The following is a 22,811-nucleotide window of genomic DNA, read 5'->3' on the forward strand; positions in this document are numbered from 1 at the left end:
AAAGATTACACCTTTTCTTTTGGCTCAGCAGCAGTAAGAAACAACCTACATTTGCATTATCATCCACAAAGGTGGAGTATAGGATTGTTTGCAGTGCTACATGTGAGTCAGTGTGGTTAGGGAGGTTACTTTCAAAGATTAGCTTGCCACAGCAAATGACCACGATCTACTCAAACAACCAGAGTTGTATAGCCATTGCAAAGAATCTAGTTTTCATGCCCGAACCAAGCATATAGAGATACAATACCATTATGTTACTGAGAAGACCACGGATGGCTCTATTCGACTAAAGTAGGTTTCAATGTCCAACAACCCTGCTGATATGTTCACCCTAACCTCTACCATAGGTGACTATGTCCTCTCATGCCAGCTCCTTTGGATTGGTTTCCCGTCCAAGAGTTGAGAAGGGCTATTAGAGTTTCGGATTCCTGTCCACGACGGTGGCTCCGGTATCTCCCAAGAGCAGATTAGGGAGCGAGGGCTGTTTTGCCGCTTTGACAGGCCATACCTAAGGAAGCTGTACTTTCTCGGCCGTGCATTCCAGAGTATTGCTCACCCAACATGAGGTGGGACAATTGGTCCTAGGGTTTCTGGTCAAAGTCTCTAGTGTTCTGCATTTTCCCTTATATAATATGGGCAGTATGTCACTTCAGTGACTTCACACATTTGATTACGGCCATGCATATATTTTTAGGTCATAGGGTTTTATAGCTGTAGGTAGGGCAATTTTTGAGGTTTCCCTTTATAGGGAGGCCCTCCCCCCATTGTATTTGCATATCAGTTGTATGGTAGAGCTTGCCAATATTTGGGTCACTCTCTCTCTAGCACTGTCTCTCGAGCGTCAGTGTGGTAGTTCCACCCTCTCTCTAGTGTTTTTCTCTCTCCTTGCGTTTTTGCCAACGATCCCTCTTTCTCGACTCTCCAGTGCTCCCCCTCCCCTGTGTGCGTTTCTTATTGCAAATCAGGTGCCCGTGCCCATTCGGTGGGTGGTACGCAATTGGAGGATAATTCTATGGAGATCTATCGCAATAGATCCGAGATCCCTTGCTGCCCGGTTTCGAGAGGAGCTTTGCTTGCGGTTGCAGACAAGATCATCACCCAATTCACCCTTTTCTGTTGCACCTTTGACACCTATTTCATACAATATGCCTTCTAAACAGATTTAAAGAGGTCGCACGACCACCTGTCACATGATTGCTTGTCACATAGAGCTCTGCAGGCTTCCAAACATTTGGTTGAAGCAGGGTATGGAGGACCTTGGTATGCCCAAGTCACACATAGTGGCTCTCACAGCAAGGACTAGAGATGGACCACCTTCCACCCTGCAATATGACAAAGATGCACCACACATCCACCTCTCACATGGTGAGAGGAATAGAGTCTTGAGATAGAACTTTTGGCAGATATATATATGAGAGATTTGGATATCACTCAAGCAAACCCTTCCTCTAGAGATGCTATACTACAAGAGCATTTCGAAGGATGGATTTATAGAGAGACCCAGATACATGGAGGGCTTCTTACATGGTTCTAGAGGTGGCGATTGTCCGGTTCAGAATTTCGTCACACCACCTTGAGATGGAGACAAGCAAAGCAACTTGGATCCCTGGAGATGAGAAGATTTTCAGACGATACAGAGAGGAGGTGGATAGTGAGCAACAGGCATTGAGGGTAAGTCCCTACATAGGCAGACCCTCCCTCTTCTACACACTTGTATTGCAGATAAGTGCAAGCATTTTGAGATTGCTACACTCTCTAGCGTTTCTAGATACTCTCTAGTCTTTGTTGATTATGAGTGGTTTCCTGAACGGTGTTGCTTGGGAGGAGATAGTGATAGTCCTTGTAACAAACTTGGGGGGTGTCCATCACGGCGCCTTGCCTGGGCTGCACACACCACACAAGAAGTGACCCCTCCTACCTGCATATATACGGAAGACACCAGCCTGCCCGACCCAGCCCTATGGCTCCACGACCTTGGAAAAGGGGAGGAAAATAGGGGGTTGGGTACCAAATGCATGGGAAAAATAGGGGAGCCTGGGATATTTTAGGAGCCTATGTGACCATGGAACAAAGCCAAACCCGAGCTAAACATGGCTAGACACGACCCCACATGAGAGTCCTACCTCACACTGGCCGGGCACAGCCACAAAACAGACCTCACTCCCTAATCTTCTCCTAGGAGATACCGGTGTTACCACCGGACAGGAATATGAACTCTAACACCCCCTCTCAGATCCTAGATGGGAAACGAGTCAAAGGAGCTGGAGTGAGCAATCTGCAACTGTAAAGAGAGGGTTTCGTGGATGAGGATAGCTGCTACATAACTCTTGGGTCGAATCAATACACGGGCCGTTGTATCATCTCCAACCACTACCCCCGAAAGACGTCCGAGAAGAAGTAAATCCAGCTCTATCAAGAATCTCCTCAAGCCAACCAACACAAGTCGCACAACCAGCATCTACAAAAGGTACTGCTGCTGACCGCTCCAAGAGTATGTATCCCAACGAGGGTAAAATGCATAAAATATTGGTATCCGGATCATTTTCCAACTCTAAAGTATCCACCCTCGAGCAAAGAGTCGGAAATCTTCACCTCCGGTCATACAACACATGCCAGAAAACTCCAAGTTGCTACAGGAAGTCCAAGGGAAGGGACAATCGAGGCTGCTAAGGAACTATATGTCCGATGACGAGGAACCAAAGAACTGCACCAACCACCATACAAAATGGTGAACTACAAACTATATTTGAAGGAACTTTATCGGAACTGAGAGTAAAAACTGTAACTGATCTGTCTGGAACACCACCCGAGAGAATATCACCCCACTCTCACAGTGAATCGGGAACAAACATCCATCACAAAGAAAAAACACATCAATACTGAGATTGCAGCTAACATGGCAAGATCAAAAGAAGATCTTGCTCCCAAGCTGTGCAAGAGAAGAACAAGGTGTTGTAGAATGCCACCAAATAGACTGTCAATCTTGTCTGTTGCACATGGAACCACTGGTACTGAAAGGAAGTAGTTTGCGGAAACTGACTCCCAAGCAGGCTCCATATCCCCCTCTAAAGGGAGAACACCCAAACCTTGGATAACTGTCATAACTCTCCAGTAGTTTCTGTCTGTGTAACTGGATCGCCAAAGGTAGGTGAATCCGAAAGGAAAATATAATATACCTGTGAACCTAGAACCAAGTCTAGGAGAACCATGAAGACTGTCTCCCCTCTATGAAGAATGCTGGCTAACTGCAACTAGTTCCTAGTCCGAGAAGGACCACTATCCACCTGTACAAGAGATAACATACTAGTCTAAGGATAAGGGAAGTAGGTGCGTCTTGAATGGTACATGTAGTCTCCAGGCATCAATCTGAAAGACGAGACACAGGAACTACTACTCGGATGCACTAGAAAGAGCAACCATCACACCACAAATCTGAAAAGACAAGGCAACCACCAAAATGGCTAAAGGAAAACATCCGCGAAGATAAGAACTACACTGTGGGCTTAAGCACACCATCCAAAACCGCAAAAAATGGGCAAGGAAACCAAGGACTGGAAGACACCGTGCGTGGTACTCCGCTGAATGGAACACCGGAAGTCGACTAAAGATAATAACTTGGAAGCCCCCTCTGAAAGAGACGTATCCTCAAATGTATGCTCTGAGGTAAGAACTGACTCTACCCACGTTGGTGCAGCTAAAGTTGGTCCGAGCTAGGAGATGGTCTATGCCAGGCAAGGGCAGCAGCTGAGTGCAGTGCAGAAGGCTAGGGCAGGTACCAAGGCCCTAGGCAGCCCAAGGATAGCGGAGGTGTATGTTCAAAGTGGTTTTTTCAGGCCAAAGGTGTACTGCAAAGAGCCAAGCAGGTTGATGGCATGCTCTGCCCGCGATGTGGGTTTTATGTCCTAGAATGTAGTGATCAATGTGCTCTAGAAGCCAGTCCAGACGGCTTGTCAAACGGAGCCTCGGTGCTCAAGATATTGCAGTTTAAAGGTAAAGTGTGTAGCAGATCCCCGATGGACAAGGCAGCTGGGGATAGGTGGCTCGGGTTGACATCAGTGTATACATGTGTAGTGCTCGACTTGTGGAGCATGCCTGTCTTCTCGGAATGCGAGTCGGAGCTCTGGATGGCAAGTTATGGCTATTAGAAGATTTTCCAGGGGCCGGGTCTGAGCCCACTTGGCTGCATTGGGAGACGTGCCATTTGGCAGTTTTTCGGCCTCGCCAAGGTTCTCGGTGAAAGGGTGTACCATATGGAGCTAGTCGGAATCGACTACACATCAATCGGATGCTCGGTCGGTCAAATACAGCGAGATGAAGTCAGAAGCCTTGGACAATGAAAGATTGGAAGATGATTTTTTCCGATTTTTTTGGCCTTGGATAGCGGACCCAGGGAAGTTGAAGTACGACGAGCATGCGGGGAATTGAAGCCGGCGACCTAGACGGTCGGGTGGAATTTTTTCTTAGGTCACTGGGCTTCTCAGTGGGATTTGGCAGGCTCTGCAAGTTGGGGAAAGCAGGTTTTTGTTTAAAAGTTTTTTTTGCTTTTGCAAAAGCCTTAAAAGGCTAAGGCATTACAGTGCTGCCACGTGGCTAGCGACTAACCCACATGCGCTGAGGGAGCCCGGCAGCAGAGCGTATATAGGCTGGAACGTGGGTAGCCATTCGTATGCAAGTGAGGCGTGGATAGCTCTTGGAGCTCATGGCTATGGCGGTGGTGGCGGTGGCGCTACGCGAGGCGCCTGTTGGGCGGATCCACGGCAGTTTTGGCCGGGTAGCGGCGGTGTAATAGCGCGCCCGCGTGGCAAGTTGGAGGTTTTAGTTTTTACTTTTTACTTTTTTGGGCTAGAGCCGGCAAGCCAGCAAGGAACTGCCTTTGCTTCGCGTGCATGCAAACGAGTCAAAGACAAATTACCTTGCGGACTTGCCGACAAGGGGAAAAGCGCCTCCATGCCGTATCGTGGCATGTCAACGGGGAATGGAAGCAGGTTTCCCCCTCGGGGGAGTAAAAAGTCTTTTCATGCCATGTTAGTCAGTCCATGTTCCCTTGTTAGTCACGCCACCCGAGGGTAACGTCGGGAAATCACCAAACGAATTCAGTGATGCACTTAAGGACCAAGGCTGAGAGAGAGGGACATACCCTTGTAACTCACAGATCGTGTTGAATCTTGCCCAGGTACTCCAGGATTTTCGCCTGGTAGAAAAAGGCCCCCGTCCAGCGGATGTCCGGTAGGACTGCCATACCCAAAGTGGGCGTCGGCTCAAAGGTGTTGACGTGGCATGGGGTAGTTCCCGTGACCCATAGGGCGCCGATATTTTAAAGGTGAGAGAGGGGGCAGTAGCGATATCGCTATTGCCTCCCCCCCTCAGGTAAGGGGAAGGTCCCACAGCAAGGTAGGCGAGCCAGAGAGAGAGAGAGAGAGAGAGAGAGAGAGAGAGAGAGAGAGAGAGAGAGAGAGAGAGAGAGAGAGAGAGAGATAAAGCCCGAGGGCAGCCAGATGGACAAAGCAAGGGGCAGTGTAGGCCGGACAAGCCAAGTTGGGTACAAATCAAAGTCCGGCATGGACCAAAGAGCAAAAGGGGCCAAGGAGGATTCGGATAGAGAGGATAGGTCAAATTCAAGCATATGGAGCAGTGTAAGGTTGAGGCCATAGGGGTAAAAATGAAGAGATAAAAAATAAAAAATAAAAAATGCCAAGGGCAATCGCGACGTCGCTAATGCCCCCCCCCAAGTGCAAGAGAGAGAGAGAGCAGATAGAAAAAGGCGGTGCCCCCCTTTACAAGAGATACCAAAAAAGGGTGCCCCATGGACCAATCAAATGGCAATTTCCCAAATTGAACCCCCCACCCTATAAAAGTCAAAAAATGATCAAATTAGGGGCTTCTTCTTAGCTTTTTCTTGGCTTGTGGAGCCTGTTGGAAGCCTGCAAAGTGGAGCTTTTGGACAGAGGAGTGTGCTTGTCAAAGCCCTTTGTATTCTCTTGTGTAAATGGCCATGGTGATGACAGTGTGAGTTTGTAAAGGTGTTTTGTGGAGTCCAATCGAGTCGTTGTTGCCTCTCCTTGCTATGGTTTCCCCTTCCCCCCTTCTCTTTCTCATGCTTTCATGGTTCTCCTCAGTGCCGGCTGTGTGGAAGTGTGGCCCCCCCCGGACCGGTGGTGTTTTGAGTGAGAGAGTGAGATTGAGTGGCTGTTTGCGTGTGTAAGGGTGGAGACAGGCAGTGGTAGTAGGGGTATCTTGGGTAGTGGTGGTTTTGTGGAGTGTGTGAGCAGTGGCAATTGAGCAGGCGGTGGTCTGCTAGTGTGAGTTGTGTGTTCGAAGGTGTTTCCGAGAGGATAGGGATGCTGTGAATACCCTGAGCTATAGAGAGGGCCTCTCTATAGCTCCTAGTTGAAGTCGAAGCAGTGATTTTTGTGATGCCAAAGGTGCGGCCTTTGAAGAGCAGGTGCTGCTAGTGATGGCTTGGGCAAGATTTCCCATTTTCACTGGGTTGAAGATGCGGAAACTTGGCTTCAAGACTACGGATTGTTCGTGTTGGAAAACGGTCTATCGAGAGAAGATGGTGCGGTACAGGTGTTTCCGCTCTTGGTTCGTGGTAAAGCAAAGCTATGGTTCGATAGCCTTGGTGAAAAAGAAAAGGCAGATTGCGAAGCACTAGAGGCGGCTTTTCGAAGGAAATTTGTTGTGGATGCACAGCTAGATGAAGTAAAGCGGAAGCTGGACAGTTTGAAGCAAAGCTTGGAGGTGGATTTTCAAGCGTTCGAGTGGGAGTTCGAAGCCCTTTGGGGAAAATTGATCAAGGCAACTCCTGCAGAAAATGCCAGTTTTTTGAAATTGTGTAAGTTCATGGATTGCCTGCATGAAGAAGTGCAACATAAAGTGGAAATTGATGGTCCAATGTCGTATGAAGAGGCGGTAGCTCTAGCGAAAGGGCGAACCAAGAAGATTTTGAAGAAGCGCGAGGTTAGGCGGCGTTTGCAAAGTGCTGTGATGCCAAAGCAGTGTGAGACGGTGGTAGCCGAGCCACAGGTGGTACAATTGACCAGGTACAGGATCTACTAGACGAGGATCTAGCTTTACATGGATGGGAGGGCGGGTCAGGTATGTCGCGAGTGTTGTTTGAGCAGGATGGTGAGCACGAAAGGTGCTCTATTTGGTGTTCTTGGAGGTGCTTTGTTGCGAGTGGGAAGTTTGCCAAGGAGTGCTTGGAATGGTAGAGGTATGTGGATGGCAGTTTGGTTATGCAGTTGGGTGGGTGCCTTGGTGTGGCACTATGCAAAGTTGTTGCAGGTGGGTGGAAGAGACCAATGCAAGGTGTTTGACCCAGGTGGGTGATTACAGGTAAGGCAGGGGATTGGGCAACCCGCATGAACAAGGAAAGCGGGTAGCAGAGGCCAATTTTTGTACATATGGTGGGTGTTTTGTAGTGTACAGAGAGTTTGTTTTGGTGTGCAGTTTTCTAGTACAATAAGGCCACGTGTGGTTAAACATAAATGTTCAACGAGGGGGTGGGCAGTGATGGTGCAGCTAAAGTTGGTCCGAGCTAGGAGATGGTCTATGCCAGGCAAGGGCAGTAGCTGAGTGCAGTGCAGAAGGCTAGGGCAGGTACCAAGGCCCTAGGCAGCCCAAGGATAGCGGAGGTGTATGTTCAAAGTGGTTTTTTCAGGCCAAAGGTGTGCTGCAAAGAGCCAAGCAGGTTGATGGCATGATGTGCCCGCGATGTGGGTTTTATGTCCTAGAATGTAGTGATCAGTGTGCTCTAGAAGCCAGTCCAGACGGCTTGTCAAACGGAGCCCCGGTGCTCAAGATATTGCAGTTTAAAGGTAAAGTGTGTAGCAGATCCCCGACGGACAAGGCAGCTGGGGACAGGTGGCCCGGGTTGATGTCAGTGTATACATGTGTAGTGCTCGAGTTGTGGAGCATGCCTGTCTTCTCGGAATGCGAGTCGGAGCTCCGGATGGCAAGTTATGGCCATTAGAAGATTTTCCAAGGGCCGGGTCTGAGCCCACTTGGCTGCATTGGGGGACGTGCCATTTGGCAATTTTTCGGCCTCGCCAAGGTTCTCGGTAAAAGGGTGTACATATGAAGCTAGTCGGAATCGACTACACGTCAATCGAATGCTCGGTCGGTCAGATACAGCGAGATGAAGTCGGAAGCCTTGGACAGTGAAAGGTTGTCGGGTGGAGTTTTTTCTTAGGTCACTGGGCTTCTCAGTGGGATTTGGCAGGCTCTGCAAGTTGGGGGAAGCAGGTTTTTGTTTAAAAGTTTTTTTTGCTTTTGCAAAAGCCTCAAAAGACTAAGGCATTACAGTGCTGCCACGTGGCTAGCGACTAACCCACATGCGCTAAGGGAGCCCGGCAGCAGAGCGTATATAGGCTGGAATGTGGGTAGCCATTCGTATGCAAGTGAGGCGTGGGGAGCTCTTGGAGCTCATGGCTATGGCGGTGGTGGTGGTGGCGGTGGCGCTGCGCGAGGCGCCTGTTGGGCAGATCCGCGGCAGTTTTGGCCAGGCAACGGCGGTGTAATAGCACGCCCGCGTGGCGAGTTGGAGGTGTTGACGTGGCATGGGGTAGTTCCCGCAACCCATAGGGCGCCGATAGTCACAGGATAGCCAAATCCCATCATTGCATGTTTGCGTCCTTGGAAGATCAAAGATAAAGTCCATCGCTATGCTTTCCCATGGCCTATCAGGGATCGACAATGGCTGTAACAATCCCGGTTGCTTTTGCCTGTCAAATATGACTTTTTGGCAAACTAAGCATGATCTTACAAATGTGTCAACGTCTTGACGCAAAGCTGGCCAATAAAAGAATGCCTCAACCCCTTTCACTGTCGCATCAATTCCACGATGCCCAGCATAAGGTGGAGCATGACTTTCCATCAAAATCTTGGCTGTAACTGTTTAGTAACGCATAACTTTCCATGCATCATGAGAAAGTCATTCTTAAGCATATAGTGCTCATGATGTTGCCCATCAACAAGCTGGTCATAGATCCTTGCAAAATCTGAATCTTCAGCATATTGTGTCTTCATTTCGTCTAGCTCACAATGGTACGGAATTGACACTGCTGAAATTTGGGGCTTTCATGACAACACATCAGCCACCACATTCTTTTTTCCGTGCACATGCACAATTTGAAAATGGAACATTGACAAGATGTTTGCCCATCGCATGTGCTTCTCAGACAACTTCTTCTGTGTGAGAAAATATCGCAAAGTTTAATGATCCGTTTAGACAACAAAATCAGCCCCTAGCCGATAGTGTTTCCAACTAGTGAGAGCATGAATTACTACCAACAATTCTTTCGCATAGACTTGCAAGTTCCTTTCAGTCTTCAAAAGAATTCTGCTCTCATATGCGACTACTTGGCTATTCTGCATTAGAACTGCACCCAGACTATGGCCACACACATCACACTGAACCACAAAAGGTTTCAAAAGATTTGGCAAAATGATTACCGGATCTGAAGTCAGCTTCTCTGTTAAGTGTTTGAAGGCTAAAATTTCCTTCGCTGTCCACTTGAAAGTAACTGCTTTTCCTTGCAGTGCATGGAGTGGAGAAGCAATCTCAGCAAAATTTCGGATGAACCTCCTGTAGTAGGAACATAAGCCTAGAAAGCTTCGAATGTCATGTACGGACTTCAAGTATGGCCATGACCTAATTGCTTCCACTTTGGCGGGATCCATGCGTATCCCATCCTTTGAAACAATGTGCCCAAGGAAGTGAATCTCTTTCAAAAAGAACTCACTTTTCTTAGCATTAATGAGTAGCCTGTTCTTACGTAACTCATTGAAAACTACGGTCAAGTGATCCCTATGCTCCTCTTCGGACTTTGAGTAGACAATCATGTCATCAAAGAAGGTACCCACGAAGTTTCTATGTGGTCTAAAAATTTTGTCCATCATTCTATGAAACGTGGCAGGAGCATTTGTGGACCAATTGGCATGACAAGAAACTCATAGAGACCAAATGTTGTCCTGAACGCAGTCTTATGGACATCTTCTGGCCTAATGCGTATCTGATGGTACCCACTCTTTAGGTCTATCCTTGTAAACAATGATGCTCCCTCAAGCCGATCAAGAATGTTATCTATCCTCGGTATGGGGAACCTGTTCTTGATGGTATTCTTATTCAAGGCGCGGTAGTGAATGCACATACGCCATGAACCATCCTTCTTCTGCACTAGGAGTACAGGCGAACAAAAAGGAGATGAACTGGGCTGAATCAGCCCCTTCTCTAAAAGCTCGTTGACTTGACTCATAATCTCTTTCTGTTGGGCTGCACTAACCCTGTATGGTGGTCTATTCGGTGGACTAGAACCTAGCACAAGATCTATGGTATGATCCTTAGGTCTCTCAGGAGGTAACTCCCCTGGCAAAGAGTCCGAAAAACAATCATTGAAACCACTCAAAAAAGTTGACTTGTCTTTATCTAAGGTAGATAAATTAGATACAACTTCAGGTACTTCTTTTGCAAAGATTAAGTACGCAAAAAGATGAGTCTTTATTACAGATGAAATAGCAGAAGCAGAAACAACTGGAACAGACTCGCCTTTAAGCTTTACATCAAGGACATGAGTCTTTCCTCTATGTACAAAGGTAATATTTTTGTTGTAAGTATCCACCATAGCATGTAACTTGTAACACCATGGGATACCAGTAACACATCACAGCCCTCAAGTGGCATAATATGAAATTCTTCTGCATCCACATAGCTGTGAATGTGCAGACGAAGCTTCCCTAAAATGGGAGTAACAAACTCTGAATGACCTGGGCGTGCCAAACCTGCTTCCCCTGTCATACCCATCTCCTCTGCACGAATGCCCAACTTTGCTGCCAATTCCGGTGATATGAAATTTGCACGGGCTCCTAGATCAAAGAAACCCAGCATTGTCTGGCTCGGACTTTGCCCCAAGCTCTACACAGTTCCGTGGCATCTATGTTTGGATGGTCTCCAACCAAATGTGGGACAAGTCTTGCACTCGGCGTTGTCTTCTTCCCTTTAGGTAAGCTAGGGCTGGGGTGTGGGAACCCGTCCCAAGCTTAAGGTGCTTGTCGTGCTTGATGACTAAGGTGCTTGACGTGCTTGATGATTGAGATGCTTAAGGTGCTTGAGGTGCTTGTCATGCTTGAGATGCTAGGGTTGTAATTGAGGTGGGAACCCAGCCCAAGCTTGAGGGGCTTAACGGCCAAGCTTACACCATCTTCCATTGGTTGAATAGGCTTACAATAACACTGTGCATACGTCAACAGGAAAGGCACCATTTGAGATAGTGGAAGGAGGGAGGAAAGTCCCGCCCATTTTGCAGACTAAGGACAAGATATTTGAGGCAGACAAGTATGTGCTATTTGGATGGAAGAGTCTGAATTGGTTGATTCACCTCAGCTATTGCAATTGTATCTTGAAGCCTTTCAGATGGAACCCACAGAGACTTGATGTGGCCTTTCTGGAACAAGGCAAGAGCATGGTTCATAATGCTCAAGAGAGTAGTTAAGCAATTGTATCTACTCTGTCCATACAGAATTTAGCTAGAGAAGTTTGTGCTTGAAAGTACACTAGAAGACTTCTATGCTTGATATAAGTGTTGTAGTCAGGTTGGTGGGATTGTTTAATCGTCCAACGCTACATTTCCAGAAGCATGTATATCTTGGATTCCCATCATAGAATATATGTGATATCAGGAGATACCGCATGTATTATTGGCATGCAAGCGAGGTCGCTTGCAGTATTTCAAGGGTGGGGTGTGTCACCAGGAGGTGTATTTTTCCTGTTGCCTTCCGTAAATAAGTACTATATATTTTTATTTTCACTTGTTTTCCCCGGAACCCTTGAAAAGGTGCAAGTGGACATTGCATCGCCAGTGTGAGACGGCTGCAGCCGAATAGGTTTCTCACATCGGGACTCTTGGTCGGTCGGTCTGCTGGGACTGGTCGGGCCAGTTAGCACTGAATTTTGATGAGTATGGAAGCATGTGTGCGCCAAATGAAGTCTGGGCCACTCAGAAAGTCACTTACAACTTTATAAGTCAGTGGGGACTAGGGAATTAACTCAAAGGGGCAAAGTGGACACTTCGCAGAAGGAGAGGAGCCTGCAGGACACCTCAGCAAGAGGGGGCGCCCATTTTGAGGCTGGGGCTGGTTTTTGGTTCATTAAGTGACCTATAGTGTGTGTGTGAGTAGTGGGTGCAGGTCTACAGCTTTAATGGAAAGCTTGCCTTCTCCTCTGTCTCATGTAGCACGATGACTTGCTCTCGTGTATCTCTCTCTCTCTTTTGGCACATATGGTAATGCCCCACTAGTTGGGTTACTCAGATGAATATGTACAATTCTGGGGGTTTATGCGCGTTTGCCAAGGCAAGAGCCTTCTAAATAGGAACCGGATTAGCTAATTGCTAATCCCCCGTAGGTACGCACAGTTCCATCACGAAAGATTGCGAGTTGGAGAGTTTTCTCGCGTGAAAACTCGTCCAATTCACAGGGGGACTGTCCCATTGCGTGCGGGAAGCCCTTGGGACACACGTACGCGTGTTCGCTCCGCTAAAAACGATTCGAAACAGGGAATTACAGACTGCTGTGTTTTTCCTGCAAGTTTAGGGTTTTGCACCTTTACTATAAGGGAACACCGGGGGAGCCTCGTGAGAGCCTAGGGATGCGTGTACAAGCTTTTGGGCACTCGACAGTGAAAAACAAAGAATTACAGTCTGCTGAATTTCTGTGACAGCTCACCAGAAAGCTTCCAGATAGTGAGGGAATCCGCCCTAGACAAGTACTTTTGACCTACAGGGGTTTTTGCGCCGATATGCTGCCAAAATCAGGTCAGAAACCTGCGTTTTCAGCCCTCGCCAGGTTTATACATCTTTGTGAAAGCTTGTACTAAGTGGTCGGATCATCTACCTTAAATTGAATAAAGAAATACCGAAAGGGGCGCCAGTTTTTGGGGCCTACAGGGTGTCAGTCTCGTGTGCGCAGTGACATTTTAGTCGTTGGACGCATCTATGTTCTCTTTCCTTCTCAGTGCTCTATGTAAAGTTAACAAGTAATTGAAATAGTACCGCCCTCTACGTTGTAGAGGCCGGTTACATCCAGACTCTGCACCTTCTCCAGGAAGCATGCCAAAGAATGAGCCCTAGCCTCATATTTAAAGGCCCTTGGCCTAAAAAGCAGTTACAGTGAAAAGCCTTCAAAACTCAAAAGCTTCTGGTCCAAAAGCAATGCCAAAAAGCTACAAGCGTAAATCACGAAAATCCGTACAGTCCTCCCACGTCATCAGTTCATACGCTTCTTCATGTGTGTGTGTGCGTCCTGCTTTATTTTAATTCTTTACGTCACTTGGGGCCCCATCGGACGCGGTCCCCATAAGTTGGTAGGAATTCTTCTTCTGTTACTTGTTCTTCTTAGGGTTTAGGCCCCTCAGCCGGCATCTGCAAGTTGGCTCCATTCTTCAGGGCTTTGACACGTCAGCAGTTTGTGACATCTCACCTTCTTGAAAGAGAGTAATCGTCCGCGATAATAGCATATCTGCAAAACAACTCAAGTTAGCTCAAAAATTTCCGAGGGACAATTAGTTTGCTCTTTGTTTTAAGGAGTTAGCTTCTCCTTTCGGCTCTTTTGTTCAAGGAGTTGGCTTCTCCTTTCGGCTCTTTTGATCAAGGAGTTAGCTTCTCCTTTCGGTTCTTTTGATCAAGGAGTGAGCTTCTCCTTTCGTCCAAATCGGAACTCTTGATATTCCAACGTAGTAAAATTAGCCATCACACCCAGACTGCACTGATCTTCCATGGGTGTCTTGATGCACTAAAATTACATACCCAGGCAATCTCATCCAATTAGGAACATTCAATGGTTGGCACATCACAATGCAACACAAATGCTCACATATGCATGTTACAAGACACAACAAACAACGCCGTTGATCACTCCCCTCAGACAAACGGTCTGCGGTATGAAGCTACTCAACGACTACCTCGTCGCTTCCCCCGCAAATAACCTAAAAAGGTTTGGGCCATGAGCTCAGAGGACTGTACAACCAAACGCTCCCCACACCGTAGTCTGCGTCGCTTGGAGGTTCAAGCATACAACCAAACGCTCCCCAGGCATCGACGTGCGTCGTTCGGAGGTTTTCTAGCATACAACGAAATGCTCCCCAGGCATCGGCCTACGTCGTTCAGAGGTTTTCAAACATACAATGAAACGCTCCCCAGGCATCGGCTTGCGTCGTTCTGAGATTCAAACAATACCAAAACAATATTTCTCACTTCTCCACCCGGGAGTAAAATCACCAATCAATGAAATTAGTATTAAAACCAGAGTCAAACAATTCAAATCGGCACCAAGACAGGTTCAAAACAGATACCGTCCATTTCAAACAAATTCCAAACAGGATCACAAAAAAGTTCAAAACTTAAACTTAAAAAGCAATCTCGACATTAGCCTCGACCTTGACCACGAACATAGACTTTTGGCCTGAAAGTGTAAGGTTGACCTCTTCAAGCCTCGATAATATCCTGGATCTCGGAGAATAGGCTGTCGAGATGCTTCTCCATAACGGTGTCACTATCTACAGACTGGAGTAGGACTTCAGTGCTTTGGACTCTCTTGGAGAGTTTACCCGCGAGATGCGGGAGATCAGGCATCATTCCGCGACTACATTCGGAGTCACCCAGAGCTTGTGGCTTGGATGGTAGTGTAGTTGCTCTTCTACACTCCTGATCATTTGGATTGCTACCTTCAGAGTTGCTTAAACTCACCCTCGGTAACCTTACAGCAGACTTATCCCCCGACCAGGGTAATAGGCCACTCCCAGCTCATTCACATTGAGAGCCACACGGAGTTGCGGTTTGGTGGCGTTGTTGGCGCGGATTCTGTTTTGGTTAAGACCCGAGGATTGGAGGCAGGAGATATAGGCAAGACGGTGCAGACATCTTGTCATGTGACACATCCAACCCTATGTGTCTCTGGACAAGCTACAACACGACAAGGGTTCAGTCAGTCCAGTCAGTCTAGATTTAGAAGTGTTCTAGCACTTTTGTGAGTCTGTTCGCAGACCGTGCATGCCCAGGCACTTAGTGTAGATGCATATCCTCTGGTTGCACACAACATGATCATAAGCATTCCCATCAGAATCCATCAGGGGAATTTTTCAGTGCATTTAGCCTATTTTCCCTATTTTTGACATTTTTCACTTATTATTTTTAAGTGACTTTTGTTGGAAAGTAGGTAGGGCAATTTTGCTAAGTTTGTATATAAGCAACCTAGGCTAGGACTAATTGGCAGAAGAGGTAGCAGGAGCACCTTGCTCAGCAGACAACTTCTCAGCAGAACCCAAGAGACCTAGCGTTTCTGCTCCACAGCATCCACCTAGCGTTTTGGACCAGATCAGCCAGCGTTTTTGCACTTGCAGATTCCTGGCGACAGTAGACAGCAAATCAGCCCTAGCGTTAGCAGATTTCAACAGCTGGACAACTTTCAGCCCTAGCGTTTTTGCATCTGCAAGACAACTCAGCGTTTTTGCAGATCTTCGCGACGGTACCTCATTAAGCACCAGCATTTTCAGTTTTCAGCCTTTAGCACTCGCAGAAGAACCCCCGAACCTCGCAGATCTCACCTTCCTGCAGCAGATTCTCGCCGCATGGTCAGATCCAACGAAGTTTACAGTTTCAGCCCGGAAAACGCAGATTTCAGCATCTGCGTTTTCAGCGCGTCGTCGTCGCATCGACAACGTCATCGACATAGAGTCAGAATTCAGCAAATACAAGACTTGCAGATTTCAGCCCTTAGCATTTCCAGATTTCAGCCCGTCTCGTCGTCGTCCTCATCGTCATCGACATCGTCGGCAAGTCCAAGCATTGTAGAGATTTGTGCAATCATAAGTAGACCGCTCTCGCCATGGAGAGTGGGGCCTTCGGAGGAGGGTTTTACAACGTCTCTGGTGTCGTATTCTCTTCTCTATCTCTCAGTCTCATGCAATTCCATTCACAGTGTCCATTCACTTTGTTTGTATCCACTACACTCTCTCACTAAAGCAACCGAAGGCTCTCCCTTCCGTAAGTAAAAGGAACCTTGAGCACAGTTCGGAGCACTCATCTCGAGTAAAGTTCAATCATTCATTCCGCTGCACCTTACACATCTTGGTCTGGCCACTTCTCTTCTCAGAGATTATTCACAGCACAGACTGCTCAGTCTGGCTTCCCTACTTCTATAGGATGATTACAGTGCAGACAGCTTGGTCTGACCACATCTCTTCTCAAAAGCCCTTCACAGTGCAAACTATTGAGTCTGGCTTTCCCATCATCTTGGATTACCCTACCTACTGACAGGACACCATCCGGTGACTGCTGCAACTTGCGGTAGCCTCTACAGTGCAAACTGTTTAATCTGAATTTCCTTGATTCAGAGGATGGTTACGACGCAGATTGCTACATCTGGCCTTCCTCGAGTTTTACACAGCTTAGCCACCTTGCCACACTGGGTTGCAGATTCATGCATTGACAGGATTCCGGTCATTCTCATGACGGTTCTTGGGCTTCTCCATTTTCTCCAGACAGGTTGACTACAGACACCACAGCTCCTATCGGGCAGGACACTTGCAGGTCTATTAATTCAGCCACTTTACTTGGGCGTATTTCTTTAAGCACAAGGACGATCATGACTTTTGAGACTATTCATGTTGACAAGGATGAAGAGTTTACCTCCATTGCTTTTGTCCAATTTTGTGCGGACCATAGCATCAAGCGAGAGCGTACAAATACTCACAGAATGCGGTAGTGTAGTATGCATGAAGGGAAAGAACCTTTGTCACTTAATTAAGCACAAAATTCAGCAAATTGGTTGGTTGCAATGCAATCTGAGTATGATGTTATTGTAAAGAATGGCACAAGATCTTTGTAAGACTTTTCTCCTCTAAGAAAAGCCATTGGTACTAAGTGGATTTTCAAGTTAAAACGTAAACCTGATGGTAGTGTTGAACACTACAAGGCTAGACTTGTGGCAAAAGGATATGCTCGATGAGACCTTCGTTCCAATATGTCATATGACTATGATTCATAGCATTTGTGCATTGGCAGCTCATAATGGTTGGAAAGTATATCAATTGGACATGAAAAACTGTATTTTTGATTGTTCATTTGCATGAGGTAGTATATGTATTGCAACCTCATGGTTTTGTTTAAAAAGGCTAGGAAAACAAGGTGTGCAAGCTTAGGAAGGCTTTGTATGGTTTAAAGCAAGCTTCACATGCTTGGTATGGAAAGATTCATGCTCACTTGACTCCACATGGTTTACACAATAGTCCAACTAAAAGCACTTTGTATGTCAAGCGTGCAGATGATGTATTTATGATCATTGTGCTTTATGTCGATGACATACTGTTCACTAGACCAAATGAGAACCATGTTGCTGATGTGAAGGCTGATTTAAATGCCTATCAGGTCTGGGGCTTTTGCATCATTATTTGGGCACATAGTTTAAGCAGATTGATGGAGGTATTGCTTTGTGTTAGACAAAGTACATTGAGACATTGTTTCATAGATTCGGCCTTAAAGATTACAAGCCTATTGCTATTCCTATATGCAAATACGTTTGAAGCTTAGTCTTCATGATGTTAGAAACTACTTTGATGTCGCTATCTATCAGCAGGCTATTGGTTGCACTGTTTATGTATGCATTAGAGAGCTAGATGTTCAATATGCGGTCTCGAAGGTGAGCAAGTTTATACATAGCCCAGGGGCTATGCATTGGATGGCAATTAAGCAGATCTTTCACTACTAGAGTGGCTACATCTTGGGTTGATTTATCCAAAGGGGAGATCGTTGCCACCAGATTTACACGCTTTTTCAAACTCGATCTAGCTTCTTACTATGACACGGGAGTGTCCACTAGTGGTTTTTGTTTCGTATTCGCCAACTCATGTGTATCTTTGATTCAACAATAAGCAACCTACAGTGGCAACTTCTAGTTGTAAGGCTAAGTACATAAAAGCCTTCACAACTACTGATGAGAGTGTTTTGCTCAGACGCCTTTTGACTGGCTTGGGTGTTGGACAACAATCTACCACCACGATCCTCACTGAGAGTCACAGCCCTTTGACAGTTGCAAGGAACCTAGTGTTTCATGCTCGCACAAAGCACATCAAGGTGCATTATCGTTATGTCACAGAGAGAATCTCCAGGAGAGGTCAGCTTGCTTAAGCCTTATGTGCCTATACACAACAACCTTGCTAATCTTTTCACAAGGACTCTGCCTTGTGAGAAGTTCGAAGCTTTTCGCAAAGCTTTGGGCTTACTCCGCTTTGTGGACCGATGACATAGGGCATGGCACTTCCCTACACATGAGTGTCAGCTCATGTGCAACGTATCACTCCCAAGGCCGGGTTTACCAAATTACGATAGTAATGTGTAAACACAGTTAGGACTGCCACAGCTCTTTTTCCCCTCTTTAGGAGGTTTTCTTCCCCCGGCTTGTATATCCGCCTATCACTCTAGGGCAAGCCTTATTTTTGTATTAGTACATTCAGTATTCCTACTTCCTGTGTTGTGTGCTCTTGATCATCTCCTTCATCTTCTCCATCTTCGCAGGCATTCCTACAACTGTATTTCCAACAACACAGCACCATGAGCTTGAACATCTCGTATTTTAAGCATTGATACTGCTTTTTGGGCAGGAAGAATAATCGACTAAGCCGGCTAGTCTCCACCACTGCAGTGGCAACAATATCAAGATCTAGATTGAAACTTGAACCCCCAGGATCCCCATTCACATGAAGACGTCGATAGGATTGGCATCGCAGAACACTCTTAAATAAATGAAAGAATCCACATTCAGCATTCTGCCATTACGACACAAAATAACTTAATTCTTTTCCGTATATTTTCCACTTATGAATGAAAACGACTATGGACTCTCATTCCTATGGAACATGATTCCATGCGATGAAACCAGCTTCATGTATGCAACACTGAAGACAAAACACTTTTACAGCTTCATGTATGCAACACTGAAGACAAAAACACTTTTACAGCTTTATGTATGCAACAGTGAAGACAGAACACTTTTACAGCTTCGCCTCATTGGTTAAAAAATTTCACCATCTATTGTGGTAGTTACAACAATAATCATATGTTAGCACCTAAAAACGATACCTTTGCCAAGATCATCTTCTAGTTCATGAACAACGAAGGCCCTCCCAATCACAGAATTTGGCCCACCCAAGGGAATCTGCAAAAAACAATAAATCGGTGGTAGAGAAAACAATACAAGTCTGAGCACATACTGTCCAACAGCTCAACCACTGTTTCTGGATTCACCAAAAAGCTCTAATTACCTGTAAATCTACAATTGTAGTCTCTGCTATGCCTGTAAAAGTGCACAGCCAGTGAAAGGTTCAATGTTCAGAGTAGAACCCTATTTCCCACATACAGTAAGCTTGTACACAAAAGAGACCCACGTTGTGATTGTTATGAGTATATATAGTGTGCTTCAACTGTGTGAAGCACAAAAACTATCAACACGCACCCAACTATGGCCCAGTAATAAATTCTCTGATGTAGCACGTACCATCAAGTCCAGCAACCACATTTCCAAGATCACCAGCATGGCGCATTCTGTCTCCGGGTGCTCCATGGCTCATCTTCTTGGGATTGTAATGTGGCCCTGGAAAATCAAATCAAAGCTCTTCGACACTATATCTTGCTCCTTGCATGTGTGCCCACATGGCCATGTGCAAATGACAATTATGCTAACAATCACTACCAAAAGGAGGCATACCTGCGGAAAGGCAACTGTTTGAGAGGTCTCCAAATTGATGCTACACAAAGGATTATCACAAGAGTCAGACTTTTTATTTGCTTTCCAGCTCTTGAAATGTGTCTTAAGTTAATAAGCTAGCCATACAAGATGAAAGCCGTGCTTCCCAGGCTTAAGGCCAGTAATTTTCAGCTCGACATTTGTTGGACCTATACCCATGATTATTAGTACCAACATCTCTCTCTCTCTCTCTCTCTCTCTCTCTCTCTCTCTCTCTCTCTCTCTGGTGGAAAGATCATCTCTATAAATCTGAGTAGAATAGAACCCTAGAGATGCTAGAAATAGCCTATCTCGCAACATGTACAATGCTGGAAAAAAACAAAGGTGGATATGGGGGAATCCACCAAATGCAACTCCTCAAGGTGGAGTATGAAGAGGAATGCAGGATGAACCACTGTGGTTGGGAGTAATGCCACTAAATGTGACCTCTGACAAACCTGAGAAAACATATGGGAGCAAGCCCATCGTCTGATAAAACCAAGCCTGCGCTCCCCGGCTGCCCTCCAAGAACCCGCTGTTGAATCCTGCTGGCTAAGTAGAGTGCGGATAATATCCACCCAAATGTCTGCAGGGACCGAGAAAGAACGAGCTGGGCTGGCTCGCTGCTGCTCATGTCCCCCCCCCCCCCCTGGGCATGCACCTACAAACCCCCTCTCGCCATCGCTCTCACCTCTCCCCTCCTCCCTCGCGCTGCCCTGCCCGCTGCCAGCTCTGCGCGTAGTGCTCCCAGCGCGCGCCTACCCGCCTCAGCCCCACGCCCCCCCCCCCCCAGCGTCAGCCCCGCACCCACCCTCCCAAACCACGTGCCCGCCCGCCTCTCCCACTTTCTCAGCTTATAGGAAGCCGATTTTTCAGCCTACTATGAGTTTCGCGTCACCATCGCCCTTCTCGATTCAGCAGCAGACACAGAATGGCGGCTTCTGCTCCACCTCAGAGGGACTCTACAGAAGCCCCCTTGCCCGACACCGCGGAGCCAACCCTTCGACTTGCTCTCTTGCCAGAAGAGCAAGCGAGCTTGATAGCCGAAGTGGAACGCTGGCAAGCCACTTCGGTCATTTGTAAGATCATTGGCGCTCGGCCCAGTCGGGGAGAGGTTCGGGATCGACTTCAGGCCCGCCTTCTCTCTGATGTGGGCAAGATCACCGATGTCCAGATCCTTGGGAGAGGGTACTACCAGATAGAGTTCGAGTCTCCAAAGATGACGGCCAAGGTGATTTCGATGAGTCCACTCGGCATCCGAGTAGCTCGAGCTTACTTCAAACAACAGCATCATGGTTTTGACCCTACTACAGATGTGCTTGAGGAGGAGGCCGACTTGACGACTTTGTTTTGCTTCCCAGGCCTGAGGAGAGAGTACCTCCCTCTTCTCCCAAGATTGGTTCCATGTTCGGGACAGTTCTAGAGTCTCCGCGTACTGCAGCTTTAGTTGTGGCCAAGGCCGTAGGTTTACCTACTGTGCGGGTTCTTGTTCGAGACACACACTCCCTCCCGAAGGTGGTAGTACTGCCTCAGGCGAGTGAGGGTTGAATCAGACAGAGTGTGGAGTATTTGTGTCTCCCGAATCAGTGTTTCATTTGTAGACAGATGGGCCATTTAGCAAAGGCCTATCCTCGCAAGAGATCTCGACCCACAGCGCATGCACAACCTCCCAAGGCTGAGCATGCCCAGCAGCCATATACACAGGATGCACAGGCTGGTACCTCGACAAAGACCAGCGATCAGACACCTGATGGTTGGCAGCAGGTGCCTGGCCGCCGCCGACAGCGGCGGCCTCGCCCCACTGCTCCCCCTCGTGGCCGACCTCCTGCAGCTTAGCAGCATTGGGTTCCGACAGGAAACCGTTTCGACCCCCTTCAGCAGGACCCGCTTAAGGAGGCCCCGTCCGCTTCAGCTCCTCCACCTCCACCTCCTCCTCCCTCAGACGCTGCCGATCCGCCTTCCCCGCCTCCTCCACCTTCACCCCCGCCCCTCCTCTCTCCCAGTGTCCCCTTCACCTTCTCCTTAAGCGGCGACCACAGGCCAGCAATGAAACGGTCCTCCTTCAGGAAATTAGGCGCTCCTTCACCTTCCTCCAGTGAGGCAACCCATCTCTCCCACAAATCCACAAACTTGGACTCGTAGGTGGCATACTCTAGCAGACCTCCCTGCTTTAATTTGGTCAGTAGCTGCCATAGCTTTTCTGAGGTTGTACCTCCACCAAACCTCTTCACAAAGGCAGCACATAGTACATCCCATGCATTTTTGGTAACTTGGGGCAAAGCATTGTACCAAGACTTGGCCTCTACTTTCATCAGTAGCGGAAAAATTCGTAGCCATGAGGCGTCGTCATCCTTGTTGGAAACCACACAAACGATGTCGAAATCATCCAGAAAGTCGGTGGTGACGTCTTCTCCCTTCTTTCCACTGAACGTAGGGAAAGAAACACTTGCCATGGTAGTAACTCAGGAAATTACCACAGTCTCATTTACGGATCTCTCCTTCACTCCTCCTCAGACGCAAGGGACTGGACACGCGTCTGCCGCGAGGAGATCTCTTGGTAGTGCATTCGCTACGAGCTGTGTGGCTCGAGAGGGACAGCCCCATCTAAGGCCGCCTTTTCTAGTGGAGACTTCCCCTTGAGGTTTGACTGGCTATGACATTGACATTCACAGACGCTGGGACTTCTTCGACTACAGGTTCACACGGTTCCTGGGTGACTTTTCTCCTGACCTGGAGGAGGCTTTCTTTCGAGTCCACGTCATCTTCCTTACAGCTCGAGGCATTGAGGCTTTGGACACAACGGTGGGCTTCTCCTTCTCGCTGTGCGGTAGGGATCTTACAGAGTGGACCCTGCACACAGTTTTTGACTGGCTCCAGATACAAGCCACTGAGTTCTCACACGACACAAGGGACTTAGGGATGACAGATCTGGTTCAGACACTTTGGCCTCTTGCCAAGTTCAACATGACGCCACCGGATGCAGCGAGTTGCAGGCACATTGTGGTGCATCTATTTGCTGACACTCAGACCCCTCCTTG

The 22,811-nt window shown here is 47.4% G+C and overlaps 1 protein-coding gene across 1 annotated transcript in view; it reads right to left on the minus strand.

Moving 5' to 3' along the window:
• The window catches only part of LOC147464377 (superoxide dismutase [Cu-Zn], chloroplastic-like), a 107,101-nt gene that overhangs the window by 19,760 nt on the left and 64,530 nt on the right, over nucleotides 1-22,811 (minus strand). The window contains exons 2-6 of the mRNA XM_086514477.1: nucleotides 19,882-19,943; nucleotides 19,756-19,795; nucleotides 19,546-19,641; nucleotides 19,313-19,344; nucleotides 19,131-19,206 (exon numbers count right to left, since the gene is read on the minus strand). Of these exons, the coding sequence (XP_086370603.1) occupies nucleotides 19,131-19,206; nucleotides 19,313-19,344; nucleotides 19,546-19,641; nucleotides 19,756-19,795; nucleotides 19,882-19,943 (306 nt within the window). The remainder of the gene's footprint in view (nucleotides 1-19,130; nucleotides 19,207-19,312; nucleotides 19,345-19,545; nucleotides 19,642-19,755; nucleotides 19,796-19,881; nucleotides 19,944-22,811) is intronic.

Source organism: Adiantum capillus-veneris, chromosome 1 (assembly GCF_014529385.1).
Source record: "Adiantum capillus-veneris isolate H3 chromosome 1, ASM1452938v2, whole genome shotgun sequence".
In the NCBI taxonomy this organism is placed as follows: Eukaryota; Viridiplantae; Streptophyta; class Polypodiopsida; order Polypodiales; family Pteridaceae; genus Adiantum; species Adiantum capillus-veneris.